At 43.1% G+C, this 19,418-nt stretch overlaps 1 protein-coding gene and 1 non-coding gene across 2 annotated transcripts in view; one reads left to right on the top strand and one right to left on the bottom strand.

Annotated features, from left to right (window-relative positions):
- KNL1 (kinetochore scaffold 1) overlaps positions 1-19,418 on the bottom strand; it is a 54,648-nt gene that overhangs the window by 33,657 nt on the left and 1,573 nt on the right. The window contains exons 2-11 of the mRNA XM_026651309.2: positions 17,194-17,253; positions 12,826-12,880; positions 11,513-11,552; positions 9,518-9,577; positions 7,050-7,111; positions 6,486-6,535; positions 5,909-5,948; positions 4,605-4,642; positions 4,212-4,264; positions 1-2,851 (exon numbers count right to left, since the gene is read on the bottom strand). The exon at positions 1-2,851 is cut by the window's left edge and continues 2,072 nt beyond it. Of these exons, the coding sequence (XP_026507094.2) occupies positions 1-2,851; positions 4,212-4,264; positions 4,605-4,642; positions 5,909-5,948; positions 6,486-6,535; positions 7,050-7,111; positions 9,518-9,577; positions 11,513-11,552; positions 12,826-12,880; positions 17,194-17,253 (3,309 nt within the window). The remainder of the gene's footprint in view (positions 2,852-4,211; positions 4,265-4,604; positions 4,643-5,908; positions 5,949-6,485; positions 6,536-7,049; positions 7,112-9,517; positions 9,578-11,512; positions 11,553-12,825; positions 12,881-17,193; positions 17,254-19,418) is intronic.
- Positions 17,652-17,733, top strand: TRNAS-GCU. The gene has a single exon. It is a non-coding gene; the product is annotated as a tRNA-Ser (tRNA).

Here is a 19,418-nt window from a genome sequence, read left to right on the forward strand (position 1 = left end):
ATACAACAGTTTTATCTGCAGGGATTAAGGGTATTCCATTACTTGAACTCTTGCCTTGTAGGTAAATTTTATTGTCTGTTGCCATGGTGTGACTTTTAGTCATCTCCATATCATCATCCACTGAAAATATGACAGTCTTCTCATTTGAAAGAGACAATGGCTTTAAGGGGCATCGGTCACATCCTTGTTGCTGCACACTATCTGCAGCTATAATGGTAGGGCATGAGGTCAACTCCTTTTTCTCTGGAAATAAAGTATCTTTTCTTTCTGTTAAAACTGTATCAGGAACACTTACTACACAGCTACCAGTCAAATCCATATTTTCCTCAGAGAAAAAAACAACTGACTTTTCCAAAAGAGAAGCCATCTGTGAATTTTTTGTATCTGGCATCGATGTTCTGGCTGTTTTAGTGAAGTCCTGTTTTGAAGAAAGTGAAGCTGCTTTACTAATTGAAGAAAGTCTCTCAGGATTTGCAGTGTTTGACAGTACCTTGTTTAATGCTACCATAGTATGGCTTTGCTGTTGCAATTTGGAATTTTTTGAGTCAATGTGTATTCCTGCTGTCTTCCCAAAATGCACATTTCCTTTAATATCAGAGGGAAGGGCCTCATCACCAGAAGTGAAAGAAAACCTTGGAACTGCAAGGGTTGGAATTTGCTTATTTCCAGGAGTGTCATTCTTTTGATTTGAGTTCATTCTGAGACTCCCACATTCTATTGCCGCAGTCTGACTTCTAGTAATATCTATATCAGAACCACCAGAAAATAAGAGGGTCTTATTTTGTAGTTGTTTTGGTTTAGATATTACACTGTTCTGAATATGTGTACTCTCATATTCTTGTGCTACTAGAATAGGAGCAAAGTCAAGAGCAGCAGTATGATTTCTGGTTATATCCATACTTTGATCATCTGGAAAAACAACAGTTTTGTCATTAGTATAGGCAAGTGAAGGGTTGACTAGACTTTTCCTCAATTGTTGAGATATTTCACAGTTTTGCCTTTGCAAAGGTTTTGGTACACAGTTGTTGCTGGCAATGCTGTGGCTTTTAGGGACTTCCATCTCTTGCTCTTGTGATGAAAAAATAATGGTTTTGGGATTGGAATGACTTCTTTTAATATCCATGTGATCACTCATTCCTGAAAGAGGATTTTCCTTGTCAAGGTTTAGAAGACTTACAGCTCCAGTCACTTCTTTGTTCCAGTTCTCTCCTGGAATAGTTTTAGGCTGCATTTGTTGTTGGCTTGTAGTTATTCCAGTATTTTGATTGTCAATGACTACAGCATGACATTTAGTTATTTCCATTTCTTCCTGCTCATTTAAATTAGAAGAGCTAGATTTGTTACCAAAACTTTGAGGTTTGAATTTCACAGAGGCGGACATACCAGCAGAGACAGGAGGAAGTTGACTTGCAATGCCCTTTTCAACATCCTTGGCAATATAACTTCTAGTCAAGTCCATATCTTCCCCTGAGAAGACTACTGTTTTGTCACTTGGCCGTGAAACAAGCAGAGAAGTCACTGTGCTGTGTCGAAATGTGCCCTTAGAAGTCCAAGAACCAGGATTTGCACTTGAATCTAGCCCCAGAGTCTCAGAAGCAGCTCTGTGATTTTGGATCCCTTTTTCACTTCCATTATCTGGCACAGAAGATATTGTGTGTGCATTCTTTTTACATTGCCTGAGAACCTGATTATCTGAAGTTATTTGACATTTTGTAATGTCCATGTCGTCATCTCTTGAAACTGTTTTTTCCATTAGCAAAGAGATGGCATTTCCTGGTTTTTGAAAAGCTTCATAACAAGAGTTGCCAGTTGCCTTGGAAGTTTCATTACAGTTTACAACTGTACAATTCCCAGTAACTTCCATATCATTACAGCTGGAAAAGACAATGGTTTTATCACCATGGAAGACGGGCTCAAAAGAAACACATCCAGGAACCCCAGTCCTTGTTCTGCAACTTTGATTAGAGGTCTGTGATGCTTTGTGACTGTCTAGCAAGATAGTATGGCTTTCAGTAATACCCTCCTCATCTTCTACACTTACAGTTTTCTTTTCAACACATCTTTGGGGGTCCTGTGGAACAATCAACTGATGGTTAGATGTTCTCTTTAATCTAGAATGGTCAGCCACAAAACCGGATGATAAATCCATTCTGATGGTCTGACTGTGTTTCTCAATGTTGAATGTGTTATTTTTGGAGAGGGACATTTTTACAGTTTGGCTGGCAGTCATATCCATATCTCCACAAGCCACAGTTACATCACCACATTCTAATTGCTTTGATAAGGCCTCACAAGTATTGGGAAACATGGTATTAATGTTAGATATATGACACTTTGTAATATCCATTCCATCATCTTGTCCTCTGAAGATTCTAGTCACATTGCCGGTGTTCTCTTGTGCATGGGAATATACACACTCCCCTGGAGGAAATGCACTACTTTCTGGAAGTTGTGAAGGGACAAAAAACAGGTTCTCCTTGTCAGGTCCTTCAAGAGTGGGGCTGGTAAACATTTCACTTGACTTAAGGCTTGTCAAGAATTCACTGAAATCTATTTTCTTTACTGTGTCAAAGTCTGGCTTCTGTTGGAGAGACGGACATGCATAATTTGCCTCTGTAGGATCACAGAAAAAACGAAATTCCTTGTTCATTTCTGGCCCTTCGTTTTTAGATGTTAACCCAGCTAAAAATGATTTGATGTCTATTTTCCTAGGTTTGTCAATTTCTTCATTGCTTTTAAGGTCACGTGTGATCACTGCAGTGTGACTAGCTGTCATATCCATTTCGTTTTCATCCAGAAAGATAAGTGTTCTGTCGTTTCTATTCATTTGATTGTTGTCTGTATCATGCCACTAATGAAGGACAGGAAATGAAAGTTACTGTCATTTACAAGAAGTGCTAAATCAATTATTCTGGTTAATACAAGGCTCAATTAATGCGGCATAAAGGCCAGTTTTATTTATTTATTTAAAAATACACTTGTATCTGACCTTCTGGGTGAGCAGCAAGTACAGACACAGCTGTAGCTAAAAATGAAAGCTTACACACCTTTAAGGAGAGAGACAGGACTCCATAATTACAGCATAATGCTATGTAACATTTTAGAGTAAGAGTTTCCTTCAGAATTCTACAGCGATATATAAACTTCTGATATGTTGGATCTATCTTGCTTAGATTATAGCTGGATCACTGATCCTTATTCATAAAGTTGGGTCAGTTATGGATCAAAAATGTTCCATTTTTCTTTCCAGTCATATGTTGTGGCCTAATCCTTTCTTCCTGGCTGCAATCAAAAGCCCTGCCTTGTTGCTGGCATATGTATGCTCATATCAGCAATGGGGTCTGGAAGTTATACAACTCTTTTTCCCCACAACCAAGAAGATAATGAAGAAAAGATTTAGACAACCAAACGTAGTAAAAGAAAACTGACCAATAATGATCCACAATTGACTAGGGTCCTCATATTTTATAAAGCGTAGATCAAGAAAAAATATTCTATACACACTTTATTTAAAGTACAATTCTTTTATGCAATGCAAGCAATAAGCAGTATGCTAGAAGAAGCATAATCTGTTTGGGCTTTTCTAAAACGATCGGGAGTCTAGGCTTTAACTTGACCAGTTTAGCATGTGTTAAGGTATACACTGCTTTGTCTACACTAGACTTTAGAACATTTTAGTTAGCTTGTGTTAGATAACACATCATTAAATCCTAGTCTAGAAAAAGTCAAATGGCATTGCAACAGCAGCAAGTATCTTGGCAAATGCCTGTCTTGAAAAAAAAGAAGTATGAGCATGTTCCACAACACTGGATTACATCCTCCCAGGATGCATGAGTGAAGTGTAACAACACACAAGCTCAATGATTTACCTGACCATGATTACAATAAGATTAACTGCAAGGTTGGGCTTTTCACTGCCTGAGTCAGTAGGGTAAACTACAGAGACACGCTCAAACACCAACTGTTTACTATCTTTCTGGAACAATGCAGTGGCCATAGGGATAATGGGTTAATGTATCTATTCTTGCCTCAATCTTCAAAAGAAGATCACTAGATGAGAAAAGCATGGGTGAGCTCTCCTAGCTATGAAAAGGCAGTTGGCACAAAAGTCTCTTCTGCATACCCTGAGATCACAACTTCCTACACAAATGAATGCAATAGATTTTGGACCCAAATATTCTCAGCATGAAAGAGTGAAAGTATTCACATACCTCAGTCTGCTGCACTGGTGTCTGGATTGGGGCATGAAGCAAAGTGTCCATCCCTTTTAAGAGAAAAAAGTATTGCATCCATTGAGTTTGGGATCATAGGAAATGGGGATCTGTGAACTTACTCTACATGTATCTGAGTGTGGACTGAACAAAAATACAGCCAACTAAGACAAATATACTCTGAAATAAGTTTTCATCAGTCTCTTGTGAGGAAGTAGCTGAGGTCCTACAGCAGGATGCTTGCCAAGCAGTTTATGGGGCAAAAACCCCAGTTACACAACAGTTCTCTTCATTAACAGACAGACTGTTCCAGGACTGCTCACGTCCTTTTTCACAATAAGCAGTTTTGGACAAAAGTAACTTGTTAATAAAGAAATCTACTTTCAAACTTACCAGTAATCTCGCACTGAACAGTTTCAGGCCCTTCATTTCTAAAAAAAAGTAGTTTTACATAAACAATTTACTAAAAGATTTCAAAACACAGGGCTCTTATTTCAGTAGTATAACAAGAAGTGAGCATCCCAAATATTTTGCATACTGGTGAATTATTACTTGCCACTGAGGAAGAGAGAAGGGCTAAAATTAATTCCTCATTCTAAGCCCAGACCTTCTGCTTTAGGTTATCCCCTTCTGATCCCAATGAGCTATAAGGCAGTTTGAGTTCAATCTTCTGTAAACTAAAAGGCTCCAGTCATTCCATCTCAGGGGAAAGGGGAGTATCAAGTGAACACCTCTCAGTGTGACTTCTGATGCCCCCTCCTTTCGGTGTCCTTTACTGCTCTTTCAGGACTGATAGACTTTAGCACAATGAAGGAAAAATGGGCGGTAAAGGGGGGGAGGTGGGACGAGGGTTGGTTTAAAGCATGTTAGTACCTAGACAGGGCTTGACTCCTTTAAAAATGTTAGCTGTTCATAGCCAATCCTAAGCTCCTCCCTCACCAACTAAAATGTTTTAAAGGCATCAAACTCTACATTCACGAGGTGCATCAATATGTTTTAAACACTTTAATCAAAATCACACTAATATTTTTTTAACACACCACCACATTCCCCCTCATCTAGACAAGGCCTTAGAGCCCAGATTCCATGGGCTTGTCTTCACTATGAAAAGAGGTGTATTTTTAGCATGAATTAGTAAACTCAATAGGGTTCACCTCAAAGAGCTAACATGTTAAAAATATTTTTATCTAGTATAGACATGATCCAAACTATCTTCCCTGTCCCATTAATTGTTTTTTGGAGTGCAAATACCACCACTGTGGTACTGCATAGGGAGTGGAAGCCTTTGAAACATACAGGTCTTATTTCTGTCCATCCTTCAAAAATCTTTGGGAAAAATCTAGGCTTTGTTATTTTCTAAAGACTTCCACTATCTTCATAGAACTAAACATCACTAGCAGCAGAAAGCTTGAAGAAGAAACTGTTCTAGATTCTTTGGGAGCTATGACTAGTGGTCAATACCATGACCCATACAGCCTTATTATTCTGAGTGGTTGAACTGAACATGTGCTTTCTTCAAGATTATTGTTTCCATAACCAAGCTAAACCCCCTAAACTAATTTTTAAAATAAGAGTATGTCATGTTTAATTTTGTTTTTGAGAGAAACATTAATTTTGATGGTTGTATCATGCAAGGAACATTCCTCCCTCAGAGCACAGTTCTTAAGGTGTGCAAAAAAGCAATTTTCCAAACTTACTGGTTAAATAGGATTTGATTCCTTATATTTGCTGTGCTCTCTAAAAATAAAATGAGAATACAAATATTAAAGCAACAATATGAAAAGCGACATCAAGACATTCAGAGATAGGAATTAACTGCAGGAAAAAGGTGTTCTACTCTTTCTGACTTTTGTTGTGCCCTCTCACAGTCAGAAAACCAGAGGAACAGAACAGAACAGCTTGAAGTTCTGTTAACTCTTTTCAGGTACTTGCTACACAAACTTTTGGTAGCTGGGAGTAGATAGAAGGATATTCTGCTGGGTCTGTAGAAATTGAATACAAATGGCTAAATATATAAAATAGAAACATTTATTTTGATCTATCAAAAGTTTCCTCTCTTAGTTACATGATCTACAAAACTGTTAACTAATGGGCTCTCAGCCTGCATGTAGCTACATAGACTGAATCAGACCTGTCAGTCACTGACGCTTGGCCCCGCCCTTCCCTATCAGTGACTGACAGGTCTAGTTCTGCTTATGTAGCTGCACGCATGCTGAAAACCCACTGGCCAACAGATCTGTAGACCCTGTAATTGAAAGAGAAATGAGTCTTTACCTGTATTTTCTGGCTCTACCACATTAATTTGAAGATCTGTCTGGAAAACTCTGAAACAAAGAACAGAATAGCCATTGTATAAGCTACACAAAATTATCTCTACTGGAGCAAAGGATGTTCTGTTTAAAACCAAGTAAAAAAAAATCACTTTTGATTTCAGCCCTTCTCTAGATTGTATGTTCTACAAAATACCTGAACTCAAGTGCTCAGAAAGACAAGAACTTCCTGAATTTACCTCCAACTTCCCATGGGAAATTATCTTTATTGGACTTAAAATGAAAGCCACGAAAGTGAATTAATGACACAACCAAAAAATTCTAGTTATAAAATCTTCCCTTTTGCCTTCTTTTCGAGACAGGCAGAAGAATGGGTTATAGATCTCTTCAAATTCCTGAGGTCTCTGACTTTCAATTTACTCCCGCCACCAATAATAGTCAGTTTCTTCACTTGAATTCTCATGCATTTATGCAAACCTATCAGTTTCACTGGCCACCAGTTCACTGCCTGGGATGTACATTTATACATAAACAATCTGTAGATCAGCAACCTTCAGATTAAACATACTTTATGGTATCTGCAAAGCTGACACGGCGAGAGTTCTTCCGACGCTTCTCAGTGTCATAATCCTAAAGATAGAGAGAGGACACAACAATATGATTTACAGGTGACTGTTAATCTTATTCCATATAAACCAGCAAACCATTCCTTGGAAAAGATGGGCGCACAATACATAGAATGCATTTACTATCATCTTTAACAGCTCATCAGAGCACAAAAACTGGAGTTCACATATAATCCACAAAATCATGCAGTAGAGAACCAATTAGACTTAAGGATGCAGTCCTTAAAGTACATCTGCTGCACTAACTATTCTCCATGCTAATGTGATATGTCTGATGCACAGTTTCAGATTTCAATATAGCCAGGCCTAATTTAGCTAGAAAAACAGTAATTCCATCTGCAGCTTTTCTCAGACTTCCCTTTCCCTAACCTACAGATCCCCACCCTAGAGCAAGCAGCTATTGTGGAATCTTCCTCTCAAAAATCAGTCATCTCTCAGGCACAGTAAGTAGAGCACTACTGACAGGGAGTGTTTCTCATACTGCCTGACACACTAGAAAATGCATATGGTGCTGAGCAAGGGATTTACAGAATTTCTCTCAATCCTACCAAGTAGCCAAGAAGGATGGGAAGAAACAAAGATTCACCATCCTCACTACTGTGGGAAGAGATATATCAAAGAATCACAAAATAACCACAGCACAGTGTCTTGCAATAGCACTGTTTGTATTGCGTCACTGTGATGACACTGTCACAAGGTAAACAGTGCAATGGAATGTTAGGACTTCACAGCTCTATGGCTCTCTGACTCCATTCACAGATCCAGCGGTTCTGAATCTCAGCAAGGTTGAGGATCACTTATTTAAGGGAATATACAGAAGACTTACATGACAGGGTCCAAACTATATACCTGCAACAAGACTAATTCCGTGAAATTCTTCTAAATGCATTTCAAAAATCGTAAACAATGCCAGCAACGTGAGCAATTGTGAGTAAAGTCAAACTGCTAAGAAATGATGGAGTTACATTGATCAACATCTATCTTAACAAAAACCTTGATAGTTTAAGGAGAAATCTGTTGTTGGGAAGATCCCTAACATGGTGGATTGTGAGCTGTTCTTCACACTTGAACCAGATTTGGCATATGTACTGTAAGTATCTCAGGCCTTATTTGCATATACTGTTGGAAAACATTCACCTTTTGTTCACTTACAGTAAACATATGCTGACTGACATTCATTAAGACTCATTGTAATTGCTCTTGCCACTGACTAAATATGAAGATAAACAGCCTGATCAATAGTGCCTCTGTGCCTTGCCCTTTTTCATTTGCGGACCCCTAAAAAATTTCAAATGGAGGTATGTACCCCCTTTGGAAATCTTAGACAGTTTGTGGATCCCCAGAGGCTCCTGGACCACAGGGTGAAAACCACTGTTCTATGGTAACAACAACCTTTTGCAGACCTCTTAAACATAGTCTGAAGACCCACAGGAGTCCGCGGACCACAGGTTGAAAACCCTACTTTACATGATACAGGAGGAGACTGTTGGCTAGACAGGAGTATTTTGAATAGAGGAGTTGAAGAAACAAAGAAAAATGGCCAACATAGTGATTAAGTAAATAGACCATAAAAGTAAGAAACAGAAACTAACTAGCCACATTCAAAAGCTCAAAGGTCAAATATTGGTATCCTGTATATCTTTCTTGTATTCCTCAGTGAAAAATGGGACAAGCAAACAATTGAAAATTTAGATTCTGTGATCAATGAAAACCACAAATACACAGCAAACGCTTTCTGGTGAGTTAAATTTTCCACATTCATATTTATCATAGTGTAATGAACAGCGTAGTCCATGTATATCCTAGAGCACAGATTTAAAGGAGTGTATTACAAACTTGCAGAATGGCTGGGACTATCTCCACACGTACTATGGGGTGGCAGACGTATACTTGAACTAAATCATGTACTAAAAGTTACTCTGTATAAAATGAAAATATTAATGTTTGTTAACCTTTACCTTAAATAGAGAGTTTGCTGCCTAGTTTTTAATAAGTTAATTTTAGCTTTACATATGTAAAATCATTTTAACTGCCACAATAGTCTATAAACACTAATCAGCCTTAAAACTGTAAGTCTTATGGACTGTAACAAAAACAAGTAATATCTACTAATTGTTAATTATTGTTCTCTTCCCTCTCCTTTTACTTTAAGTAAGTTTGCTTTTGTTAACTAAAACACAAAAAATAAAAAACTGACTGGAATAAACACTTTAGTTAGCCTACAAAATATCAGATAAATGTTACAGGAAGTCCACAGAATTTTAGCAACTGAAGCATTCATATTCTTGAGCAGTTATAACAAGAGTTTCTACATGTGCAGCTGTACCAGTGAGGTGACTCAATGAATGACATTTGTTCAGAACAGACTGCAGTCGTTAAAAATATGGACAAGTAAAGGGTTAATGCCTACCTGAGTGAATTCATTCCCACTCCCAAGGTCCTTGAGAGGACTCCGCGGAGCTTTTAAAATCTAAAAGGAAATATTTATAATAGTTGAGAAGATGATTTCTGCAGCTTCAACAATTGGTCTCCTACAAAAGATCAGGCACTCAGGAAAGCTAACAAATGAGTAACATGTTCCAATACAAACCATCTCTCTCCTCTACTCTACTATGATCAGAATGCTAATCAAGCACACATTTTGCTGCTGCGTCCTGATTTCTAGAACTTCACGTACCACAAATGACAGTTTCCAAAAAGCAAGACAGTACAAAACTCCACCTGAGAAAAGTAGTGCGCCGGATTGGGACATTAGAAAATGGATGAAACAGTAAGGTTAATTTGGTATTGCACACTGGTGCAGAAGATAAGATTTTTTTAAAGAGATGTTAATGACCAAAGGAAGATGAGAGTGCAGCAACTCTTAAAACCTCTTAGGAATTTTTAAAGCAATCATACAAGATGTACATCTCAGGCAGAGAGCTCACTCTGAATTTCTGAGCATATGTTTCATTTCACTGTTTTAAGCACTTCCAATTCTTCTATTAGACAATAAGGAACATAAGGCTGTCCCTTTCAATAATGAGTTATTTCACTTTTGTCAGAAAGATACTAGATGAACCCATGTATGTTTTTTCTTAAAATTATAAAACTTTCCACAGAAACCGTGTCAAACTGTGTGACGTCATTTTGTTAATAGCAATGCTTCCATCCTCTTCCATGATGCAACATATGGACCATTAAATAGTTGTCCAATCTACCAGTATATCCACCGAACGGCTATTTCAATATGCTGTGGAGAACACCGAGGACATATCTACACTACAAAATTAAGTCAACATACAGCCACCGCAATAATTAATTTGATTTTTAATGTCCACACTATGCTCCTCCTGTCGGTGGTGCGCATCCCCATCAGGAGCACTTGCACGGATTTAACTGACAGTGTGGGGCACTGACAGCCCGAGCCCCGCCACCTGGGCTCAGACTCTCCCTCCATCCTCCCCAAATTCCTCACCAGGAGACAGACGAAGCTCAGGCTGTCCTTCCACATACACACACACACACACAAATCCCTCACCAAGAGGTGGCGGCAGGGGTCCAACTCTCCTTCCCCTCTTACCCCTCCTCAATCCCTCACTGGGAGGCCACCCCGGCTCAGGCTCTCCTCCCCACCTCCCCTCAAATCGTCACTGGAAAGCGGAGGTGAGGTTCTGGCTCTCCTCCCCACCCCACCCAATTCCTCACTGGAGGGCAGCAGTGGGCTCTGGCTGTCAGCCCCTGGTGGCAAAGGGCGATGTAAGCAGCACAGTGCTTACACCAGGGATCGGCAACCTTTGGCACGTGGCCCATCAGGGAAATCCGCTGACTGGCTGGGACGGTTTGTTTACCTGCGGCGTCCGCAGGTCCAGCCTATCGCAGCTCCCACTGGCCGCGGTTCGTCATTCCAGGTTAATGGGAGCTGCGGGAAGCGGTGTGGGCCGTGGGATGTGTTGGCCGCTGCTTCCTGCAGCCCCCATTGGCCTGGAACAGCAAACCGTGGCCACTGGGAGCTGCAATCAGCCAAACCTGCAGATGCTGCAGGTAAACAAACCGTCCCAGCCCGTCAGCGGATTTACCTGACGGGCCACGTGCCAAAGGTTGCCGATCCCTGGTCTACACGGACACTGCATTGACTTAACTACATCAACTTAAGCACTCCACTTTCACAGAAATGGAGTTATTAAATTGATGTAGTGGGCGACTTACATTGGCAGGAGCGACATTTTAATTTAGATGCTTACTGAGTAAGTGGCCACACTGCACTATAAAAGCAACTAGAATGACCATCAGAAAGAGATGTGTAGGCAAACCCAGCTGACTCATTCTTTTTTTACTCTGAGGATTTTCCGTATGCTAGGGAGAAAAGCAGGCTCATCTATACCAGCTTCCACTACTGATAAAACTTATTCAAAGTCACACTCACCGAGGAACGCCTTTGCCTTCTGATGCGTTCTGTATGATCACTGAGAGAAAAGAAAAACTGTTAGCGTGTAAACCCACACAAGGGATGTCGTTCTTCAATGACACTAACTTTAACAACAAGTTTCTAAAATGGGCAGGATTTCATTATTTTTATGTTTAGAAAATAATTCAATCCAAGCCCTCTTGGCAGAGCTGATCCCAATACTAGAGAGCAGAAAAGAAGTTCTGGAAAATATAGTGCTGTGCCGCCCCCCACCCCGCTTTTTTTTTTTCTGATGACACCTTGTCATAAACATACAGCTAAGGGTAGCATAAAATCCCTCCTTACCCTGTAAAGAGTTAATCCCTCCTTTACCTGTAAAGGGTTAAGAAGCTCAAATAACCTGGTTGGCACCTGACCAAAAGGACCAATAAGGGGAGAAGATACTTTCAAATCTGTGGGGGAAGGTTTTTGTTTTGTGTTCCTTTGTGTTCTCTCTGGGTCAGCGAGGAACCAGGGCAGGGAAAATACATCTCCCTAAGCCATATCTGAATTAAGCATCTAATAGTACAGAAATAGTAAGTAATAGCAAGAAAATGCATTAGATTATCTTTTGTTTTAGCTTGTGAATTTTCACCGTGCTAAAAGGGAGGTTTATCCCTGTTTTTGTAACTTTAAAGTTTTGCCTAGAGGGGAAATCCTCTGTGTTTTGAATCTCATTACCCTGTAAATTACCTTCCATCCTGATTTTATAGAGGTGCTTCTTTTACTTTTTCTTTATAATAAAGTTCTGTTTTTTAAGAATCTGATTGGGTTTTTAGTGTCCTAAAAACCCAAGGGTCTGGTCTGTGCTCACCTTGGTCACTCTCAAGCCTTCCCAGGAAAGGGAGTGAAGGGGCTTGGGGGGATATTTTGGGGAAACAGGAACTCCAAGTGGTTCTTTTCCTGAATCTTTGTCTAACTCAGTTGGTGGTGGCAGCAGTACTCATCCAAGGACAAGGAAGGATTTGTGCCTTGGGGAAGTTTTTAACCTAAGCTGGTAGAAATAAGCTTAGGGGGTCTTTCATGCGGGTCCCCACATCTGTACCCCAGAGTTCAGAGTGGGGAGGGAACCCTAACACACCTCAAAAAACCTACTGCTATGAAATATTTGTAGAACTTTCCCTTATTGTACCAATGAAGCTCCCTCTGTCCTTTGGGTTTAATGGAGATGTTAGCGACTCTGGGGACAGCTGCTGTGTGTAGGGCCAAGGACAGGAAATAATTTATCTTTATCCACTAAAACAAAACAACGTATGGCACCTTAAAATTCTCAGCTGGAAGCTTCCACTTACTTTTCCTCATTTGATTCCGAATAAATCCTGTCCATTTCTGAAGGGCGTGCTTTTCCTGTAACAAACAACCAACATTAAAATCCAAAAAACAGCTAAGAGTCAAAGCAATAGGGAAATCACATTAAGCCTCAGCCTGCGCCGCTTCCCGCAGCCCCCATTGGCCTGGAGCAGTGGGATCCACAATCAGCCGAACCTGCGGACGCGGCAGGTAAACAAATGGGCCCAGCCCGCCAGGGGCTTTCCCTGAACAAGCAGCAGACCGGCTTTGAGAACCACTGCTCTAAAATCAACATGCTTAGCTGGATTTCTTTGAAGTTTGGCATGCCTCAGGAGGTGCAGGGCAGGGTTAGGGATTCAAAAAGTTGGAGTCATTTAAGCTAGGAGTTACAGAAAAGTTGAAAAGTTTCTAGGATTTTTTTTTTTTTTTTTTTTTTGCCAGAGCTACAAGTCAAACTATTGATGCAATGTGGATCAAAATTGTCTCATCTGTCAAGTTTTGCCCAAGGTATTGTATGGCATTCACTAAATCTTTGGGGGATCCAAATTGAGAGTGGTATTTAAGAAAATGTACATTTTTACACTGTGCATGTGCCAATACTAGAAAAACAGCTAGAGTTCAATTCCTTGCATTATAAATGCTTAAAACTTGACTTTTGTAAGTGCTCTAGAATCCAAATTGTAACTCTGATTGCTTTGAAATTTGGTGTGCCTCAAGAGAGGACAGGGTAGCGTTAGTGATCCAAATTTGGGGTCATTTGACCCAGGGGTTCCTGAATTAAAGCCCCCATCACCAAATGGTTTTCTTTTGCTGCCTTGTACTGTTAAAACTGAGAGGTACTAATAAAAACGTAAGAGCTACCATACCAGGTCAGACCAATGGTCCACCTAGCCCAGTATACAGTCTCCAACAGTGGCTAATACCAAAGTTTCAGGGGGAATGTACAGAACAGGGCAATTTTAGAGAGATCCACTCCGACTTCCTCTCTTGACTTCTGGCAGTCAGAAGTTAAGGGTCACTCCAGGCATGGGGCTACATCCCTGACCATCTTGGCTAATAGCCATTTATGCACCTATCCTCCAGGAACTTGTCTAGTTCCCCCGCCCCCCCCCCCCAGTTATATTTTTGCCTATCACAACATCCCATAGCAATAAGTTCCACAGGTTAATTGTGCATTGTGAGAAAAAGTATTTCCTCTTGCTTGTAGTAAATCTACTGCCTGTTAATTTCATCAAGGGTTTTTGTATTGTGGGAAAGGGTAAATAACATTTCTCTGTTCACTTTTTCTACCCCATTCATGATTGTATAGACCTCTATCATAGATCCCCTCAATTATCCCTTTTCTAAGCTGAACAGCCCTAATTTTTTTCAGTCTCTCCTCGTATGGAAGCCATTGCATACCCCGATCATCTTTGTTGCCCTTCTCTGAACATTTTCCAGTCCCACATCCTTTTTGAGATGAGGTGACCAGAACTCGACACAGTATTCAAGGTGTGGGCATACCGTGGATTTATATAGAGGCATTGTACTTTGTCTTATTTTCTAGCCCTTTCCTAATATTTCCTAACATTCTATTAAACTTTTTGACCACTGATGCACATTGAGCTGAAGTTTTCAGACAACTATCCACCATGACTCCAAGATCTCCTTCTTTAGTGGAAACAGCTAATTTAGACCCCATCATTATATTTGTGTAGTTGGAATTATTTTTTCCAATGACTGGATGAATGACAGACCTCTTAATGGCTGTGAGCCCACCCTTCAATTAACAGAACTAAGGAAAAGTAAATCATAAGTCCCCACCTAAGAGAAAAGGAGTTTGGGACTGAGCGGCTGGAGGTTGCTGCAATTTGTGAATCACAGGTGGTAGTTTCATTTTGGGGGAGGAAATTAGATATATGAATGCTTCTTGGGAGGGAAAGGGAAAGATATTAGGGGGCAAAGGAGTGGGGGAATAAGGGGTTGGGGTTTGGAGCTTCAGCAAGGAGAGGAGGTTTATGGGGAGGGGGATAAATAGGGATGAATACTAGGGAAGGCGAGAGAGGTTGCAGGCTAAGATGAGGGAGGTATAGCACCCCCAGTTCTTCCAGTGCACCCCAATACTCTGCACCCCACAGCTCTGCCAGTATACTCCAACCACCCTGCTCCTCCAGCTGCCAGTGGACCCCCACCAGCCTACACCCCAACTCTCCTGCACCCCAGCTCTGCCAGTGCCCGCCAACCTCCTGCATTACCAATTCACCCCAGTCCCCTGCACCTCAAAGCTCTGCCAGTGCATCCCAGTCCCCTGCACCCTAAGCTTCCTGCATCCCACAGCTCTGTCAGCACATCCCAACACAGGATGAAAGTTATTAATATGTGTTGGAAGTATATTGATTGGGAAATTGGAGGGTTCATGGCTGACTGGAAATGTGTACTATATGGCATAGAAATATTACAAGCTCTGATATCTCAGTGTCTCCCGGATATGGCGTACATCTATTGGACAGAGGTCAGAGAATCTCTCTCTCAAACATAAAACTGGCCTGGCTCAAGAGGTGTGCCAAAGCTGGACTGGTGGGGCACAGGTGATGTATGTTTGGGGTGAGAGGGCAGCTGGCTTAACATGCTAATTGCAGGACATGATATGTACAACTACTTAAATAACTACTAACTCCTATCAACAACATAGCTTATCATGTTTAAAGAAATAGGAAATTCAGTGGCGAAAAACTATGTTAACACAGGGTTAAGGTTGCTTTGCAGTAGGTCATCCCTTTGCACAATGCTGACTTGAGCACAACTCAAACATCTGCAAGCGAGGAAATGTTAAGTTATGGTTGCCTATGCAACCTTAATTCAGCCCTCTTTCAGCTACTCCTGTTAACACACATACTTTTAGTCTGCCAACACCACAGTTGCAGAAACATACAAGCTCTTCGCCTCCTTTTACAACCCATTCTCTCTCACCCACAGGATTCCATATAACACTATTAAAGGACAAAAAGGGGGTGGGTTCCGCACATCACGTTCCCTTTACCCTCCTTGTGAATATTGAGGCATTGCTCAAATTCACACTGGCCCTTGGCACTATAAGATTCAACAGGTGCCAGAACCTGGGGTACACTCAAACACTTAGCCAACTCCCCAGAAAGAATACCACGTGTACAATTTAAGAACCACTTTATGGCCTTTTACAACTCCTTTACCCTGAAGGTATGTCTACATTTGAGCTGACAGCTGTGATTCCCAGCTCACATAGATATACCCATGCTAGCTCTGCTGGAGTTACCACGCTAAAAATAACACTGTAGCCAAGGAAGCACCGGTGATGGTTCAAGCTAACATCCCGAGAATGTACTCAGAGTCCAGGTGGGCTTGTACTGGGAGCTCCCACCCATGCTACCCCAACTATACTGCTATTTTTAGCCATCATTAAAGCATTAGAATGCTCTCCTATTCCACCTCACTGCTGAAAATATCCTTTGTAATAAAGGCCCTATGCCTTGCTACTGACATTCTACTACATTCTGCTACTACACAATTCTGCTTAGAAATAACGCATACCAACAAAAGTTTCTAGTGTAGATGTGGCCTAAGAAGGGGGAGGAACAAAATATTGGCACAAAATAGCTGTAAAAACAACTGTCTGTGCTTAAAAAAACAACAAGGAGTCTGGTGGCACCTTAAAGACTAACAGATTTATTTGGGCATAAGCTTTCGTGGGTAAAAACCTCACTTCTTCGGATGCATCCAGACTCCTTGTTGTTTTTGTAGATACAGACTAACACGGCTACCCCCTGATACTTGTCTGTGCTTAAGAACGTTAGCATGCAAATGGTCCCAAAACTTACTGATGGGACAGACTGCATTGGGGTCCCCCCAAAACTGCTGTTGTTTGGCTGAGAACAGGTTTCGATCAGTGGGGATGGCCGTGTTCGCAATGGAAAAAGAAGTGTTTTAAAAACGGAACGCTTAGCATCTGCAGACAGCTGCGCTGCGCTGCACAGACCTGCATGTGCGGTACCCCGAGATCTCGGCTTTCCCCCTAGCTCCGCTGCGAAGACCTCTTGTAAGACTTTCAACGAGACAGTTACCGTCACCTCACGACACACAGAGGAGCGAGAGGCGATCCGCCCTCAGCCCCAGGCCGGGAGAGGCGCCCATCGGGATCGAAGGAGCCCCCGCCCGGTCAGAGACCCTCCCGCCCTACACAGAGCGGCGGGTGTCCAAGCGGGTCCCGCAGCGGGTGTCAGGGGGAGCTCTCATGTGACCCGCCCTCCCTGCACGTACCCGAGCCGGGCCCGCGCCCTCCCACCTCTCTCCGCGCCGGCCCCCCGCAGAGCCCGCTCCCGGCCCCTCAGGGGACGCCGCCATTAAGGACTCCTCACCCTCCGCGACTCCGCTCCAAATCCAGCCCTCAAGGCACCAACGCCTCCTCACCGCCGCCGCTTACTCCCGCTGCGCCCATTAGGCTCGGCCGGGGCCGCCGCTTCACTATTCAAACCTAACCGCCTATTCTTGCGCATGCGCCCTGGGCTCCTGGCAAACCGAACTCCGCAAGTACAATATGGTGGCCCCTACACCCTCCGCCGTACAACATGGCGGCCACCGTATTTCCGTACAACATGGCAGCCTCCGCTTAGTCAGCTCTATGTACTGCATTACAATGCCTCATCCTAAACTATCTTAGCTTCTCCCCGCCCCCCCAGGGCCAAAAGCGCGGCTGGGAGGATTGTTCGTTCGTGGTGGGAACCTCTGTATGTGTATACCGTATAGGGAGCCCAAAAACAAGTTAAGCCTAGCTGGAGTCCTTTCTTATAGACTACGGGAGGCTCTAGATTTCTGTGACGAGGTGGCCGAGTGGTTAAGGCGATGGACTGCTAATCCATTGTGCTCTGCACGCGTGGGTTCGAATCCCATCCTCGTCGGAAAGTTTTTTAATCTGTTTAATTGATAAATGAAGTTGCTGGACTTACATTATTGCTGGCGGGCGGGCAGGAGCGCTTGATTATTTAGCAGTGAGCCTCAGGTTCATTGATCTCAATCACAATCTCCTATCAAGGCGCTGGGTGACTATAAAGCGATTGGGGAGCTCGCCAGAGACAGTTCATTCCTCCCCAGCTGAAAGGCAGTTTGCTGCCCAAGCGGCTCCGTAAGGGGGACATGTGCTGCCTTCCCTCCCTCCGAGGCGGCCCAAGCTGCTCTGTTCTAGGGGGCGAAGGAGGCTGCTCTGTTCTAGGCGGGACACGCGGGCTGCCTAGTTACAGAGGGAAGATCTGATCCGCGCTGTTACAGGGGAGCGCTCTGGCTTTCTTCTTCTAAGGCGGAATAATCCGAACCGCTCTCTAGTATTAGTATATAGGGGAAATATCTGCCCTGTTTTCTTATAGGGAACATTTCAGATCTCCTTCATGGGGCGGCGGGGTGGGGACGACACATCTGGACTACTGAATTATGGGAGACAGCCCACTTGCTCTTTGTTAGAGGGTGGCACCTGTCCTTTTTGTTACTGGGAAATACGGTATCTGGGCTGCCCCTCTGCTGTAGGCAAGCACAGGGCCGGCTCCAGGCACCAGGCACCCAAGCTGGTGCTTGGGGCGGCACCTGGAGGGGGGCGGCGCGGCGCTCCGGCCGCCGGGGAGAGCGGGGCCACAGCCGGGCTCGCCGCCCTCCCCCCGGCGCTCTGGCCGCCCTCCCCACGCTCCCTCCCTCCGGCCGCCGGGGGGAGAACGGCGAGCCCCTATCGGGGCTCGCCGCCCTGCGCTCTGGCCGCCGGGGAGAGAGCCGAGCCCCCGCCGGGGCTCGCCGCCCTTGCCCTGGGGCTCCGGCTGCCCCCCACCGCTACGGCCGGAGGCTTTTTTGCCTGGGGCGGCAAAAAAGCCAGAGCCGGCCCTGGGCAAGCAACACTTCCTTAGTTACAGAAGAACATCTGGGCAGCTCGTTGTTACAGAATAGCTACTTTCCTGTGGCAGGAAAGACACCTGTGCTTCTCACTGTGGTGGGGGGAACATCTGTATGCTTCTCTCTGCTGTGTGCTGGTCTGGCCCAACCGCCCAGACCTGAAGAAGAGCTCTGTGGAGCTCAAAAGCTTGTCTCTTTCACCAACAGAAGTTGGTTCAATAAAAGATATGACCTCACCCATCTTGTCACTCTAATGTCCTGGGACCAACAGGGCTACAACAACACTGCAGATAACAGTGGACTAGGGAGGCATCTGGGCTTGGGGAGACATATGGAGTCCCCTTTGATATTGGAGCTAACAAATGGGCTTTCCTCTGTTATTAGGATAACCTGAAACTCCCTGCTATGGTGGTTGCGGTATTTGCTTCACTCACCCTGTGATAAAGAACAAAAACTGGGTTTGTTCCTGTAGTGGGAGTAACCTCCCTGGCCTGAACTATCCACTTTCCCAGGGAGCAAGGAATAACATCTGGGCTTCTTGCAAAGGGGACTTTTGACCTCTGTCACTGAGGTGAGAAGTATCAGAGGGGTAGCTGTGTTAGTCTGAATCTGTAAAAAGCAACAGAGGGTCCTGTGGCACCTTTAAGACTAACAGAAGTATTGGGAGCATAAGCTTTCGTGGGTAAGAACCTCACTTCTTCAGATGCAAGTA

The sequence above is a fragment of the Terrapene carolina genome, unplaced genomic scaffold (genome assembly GCF_002925995.2).
Source record: "Terrapene carolina triunguis isolate 2854851 unplaced genomic scaffold, T_m_triunguis-2.0 Scaffold96, whole genome shotgun sequence".
NCBI lineage: Eukaryota > Metazoa > Chordata > Testudines > Emydidae > Terrapene > Terrapene triunguis.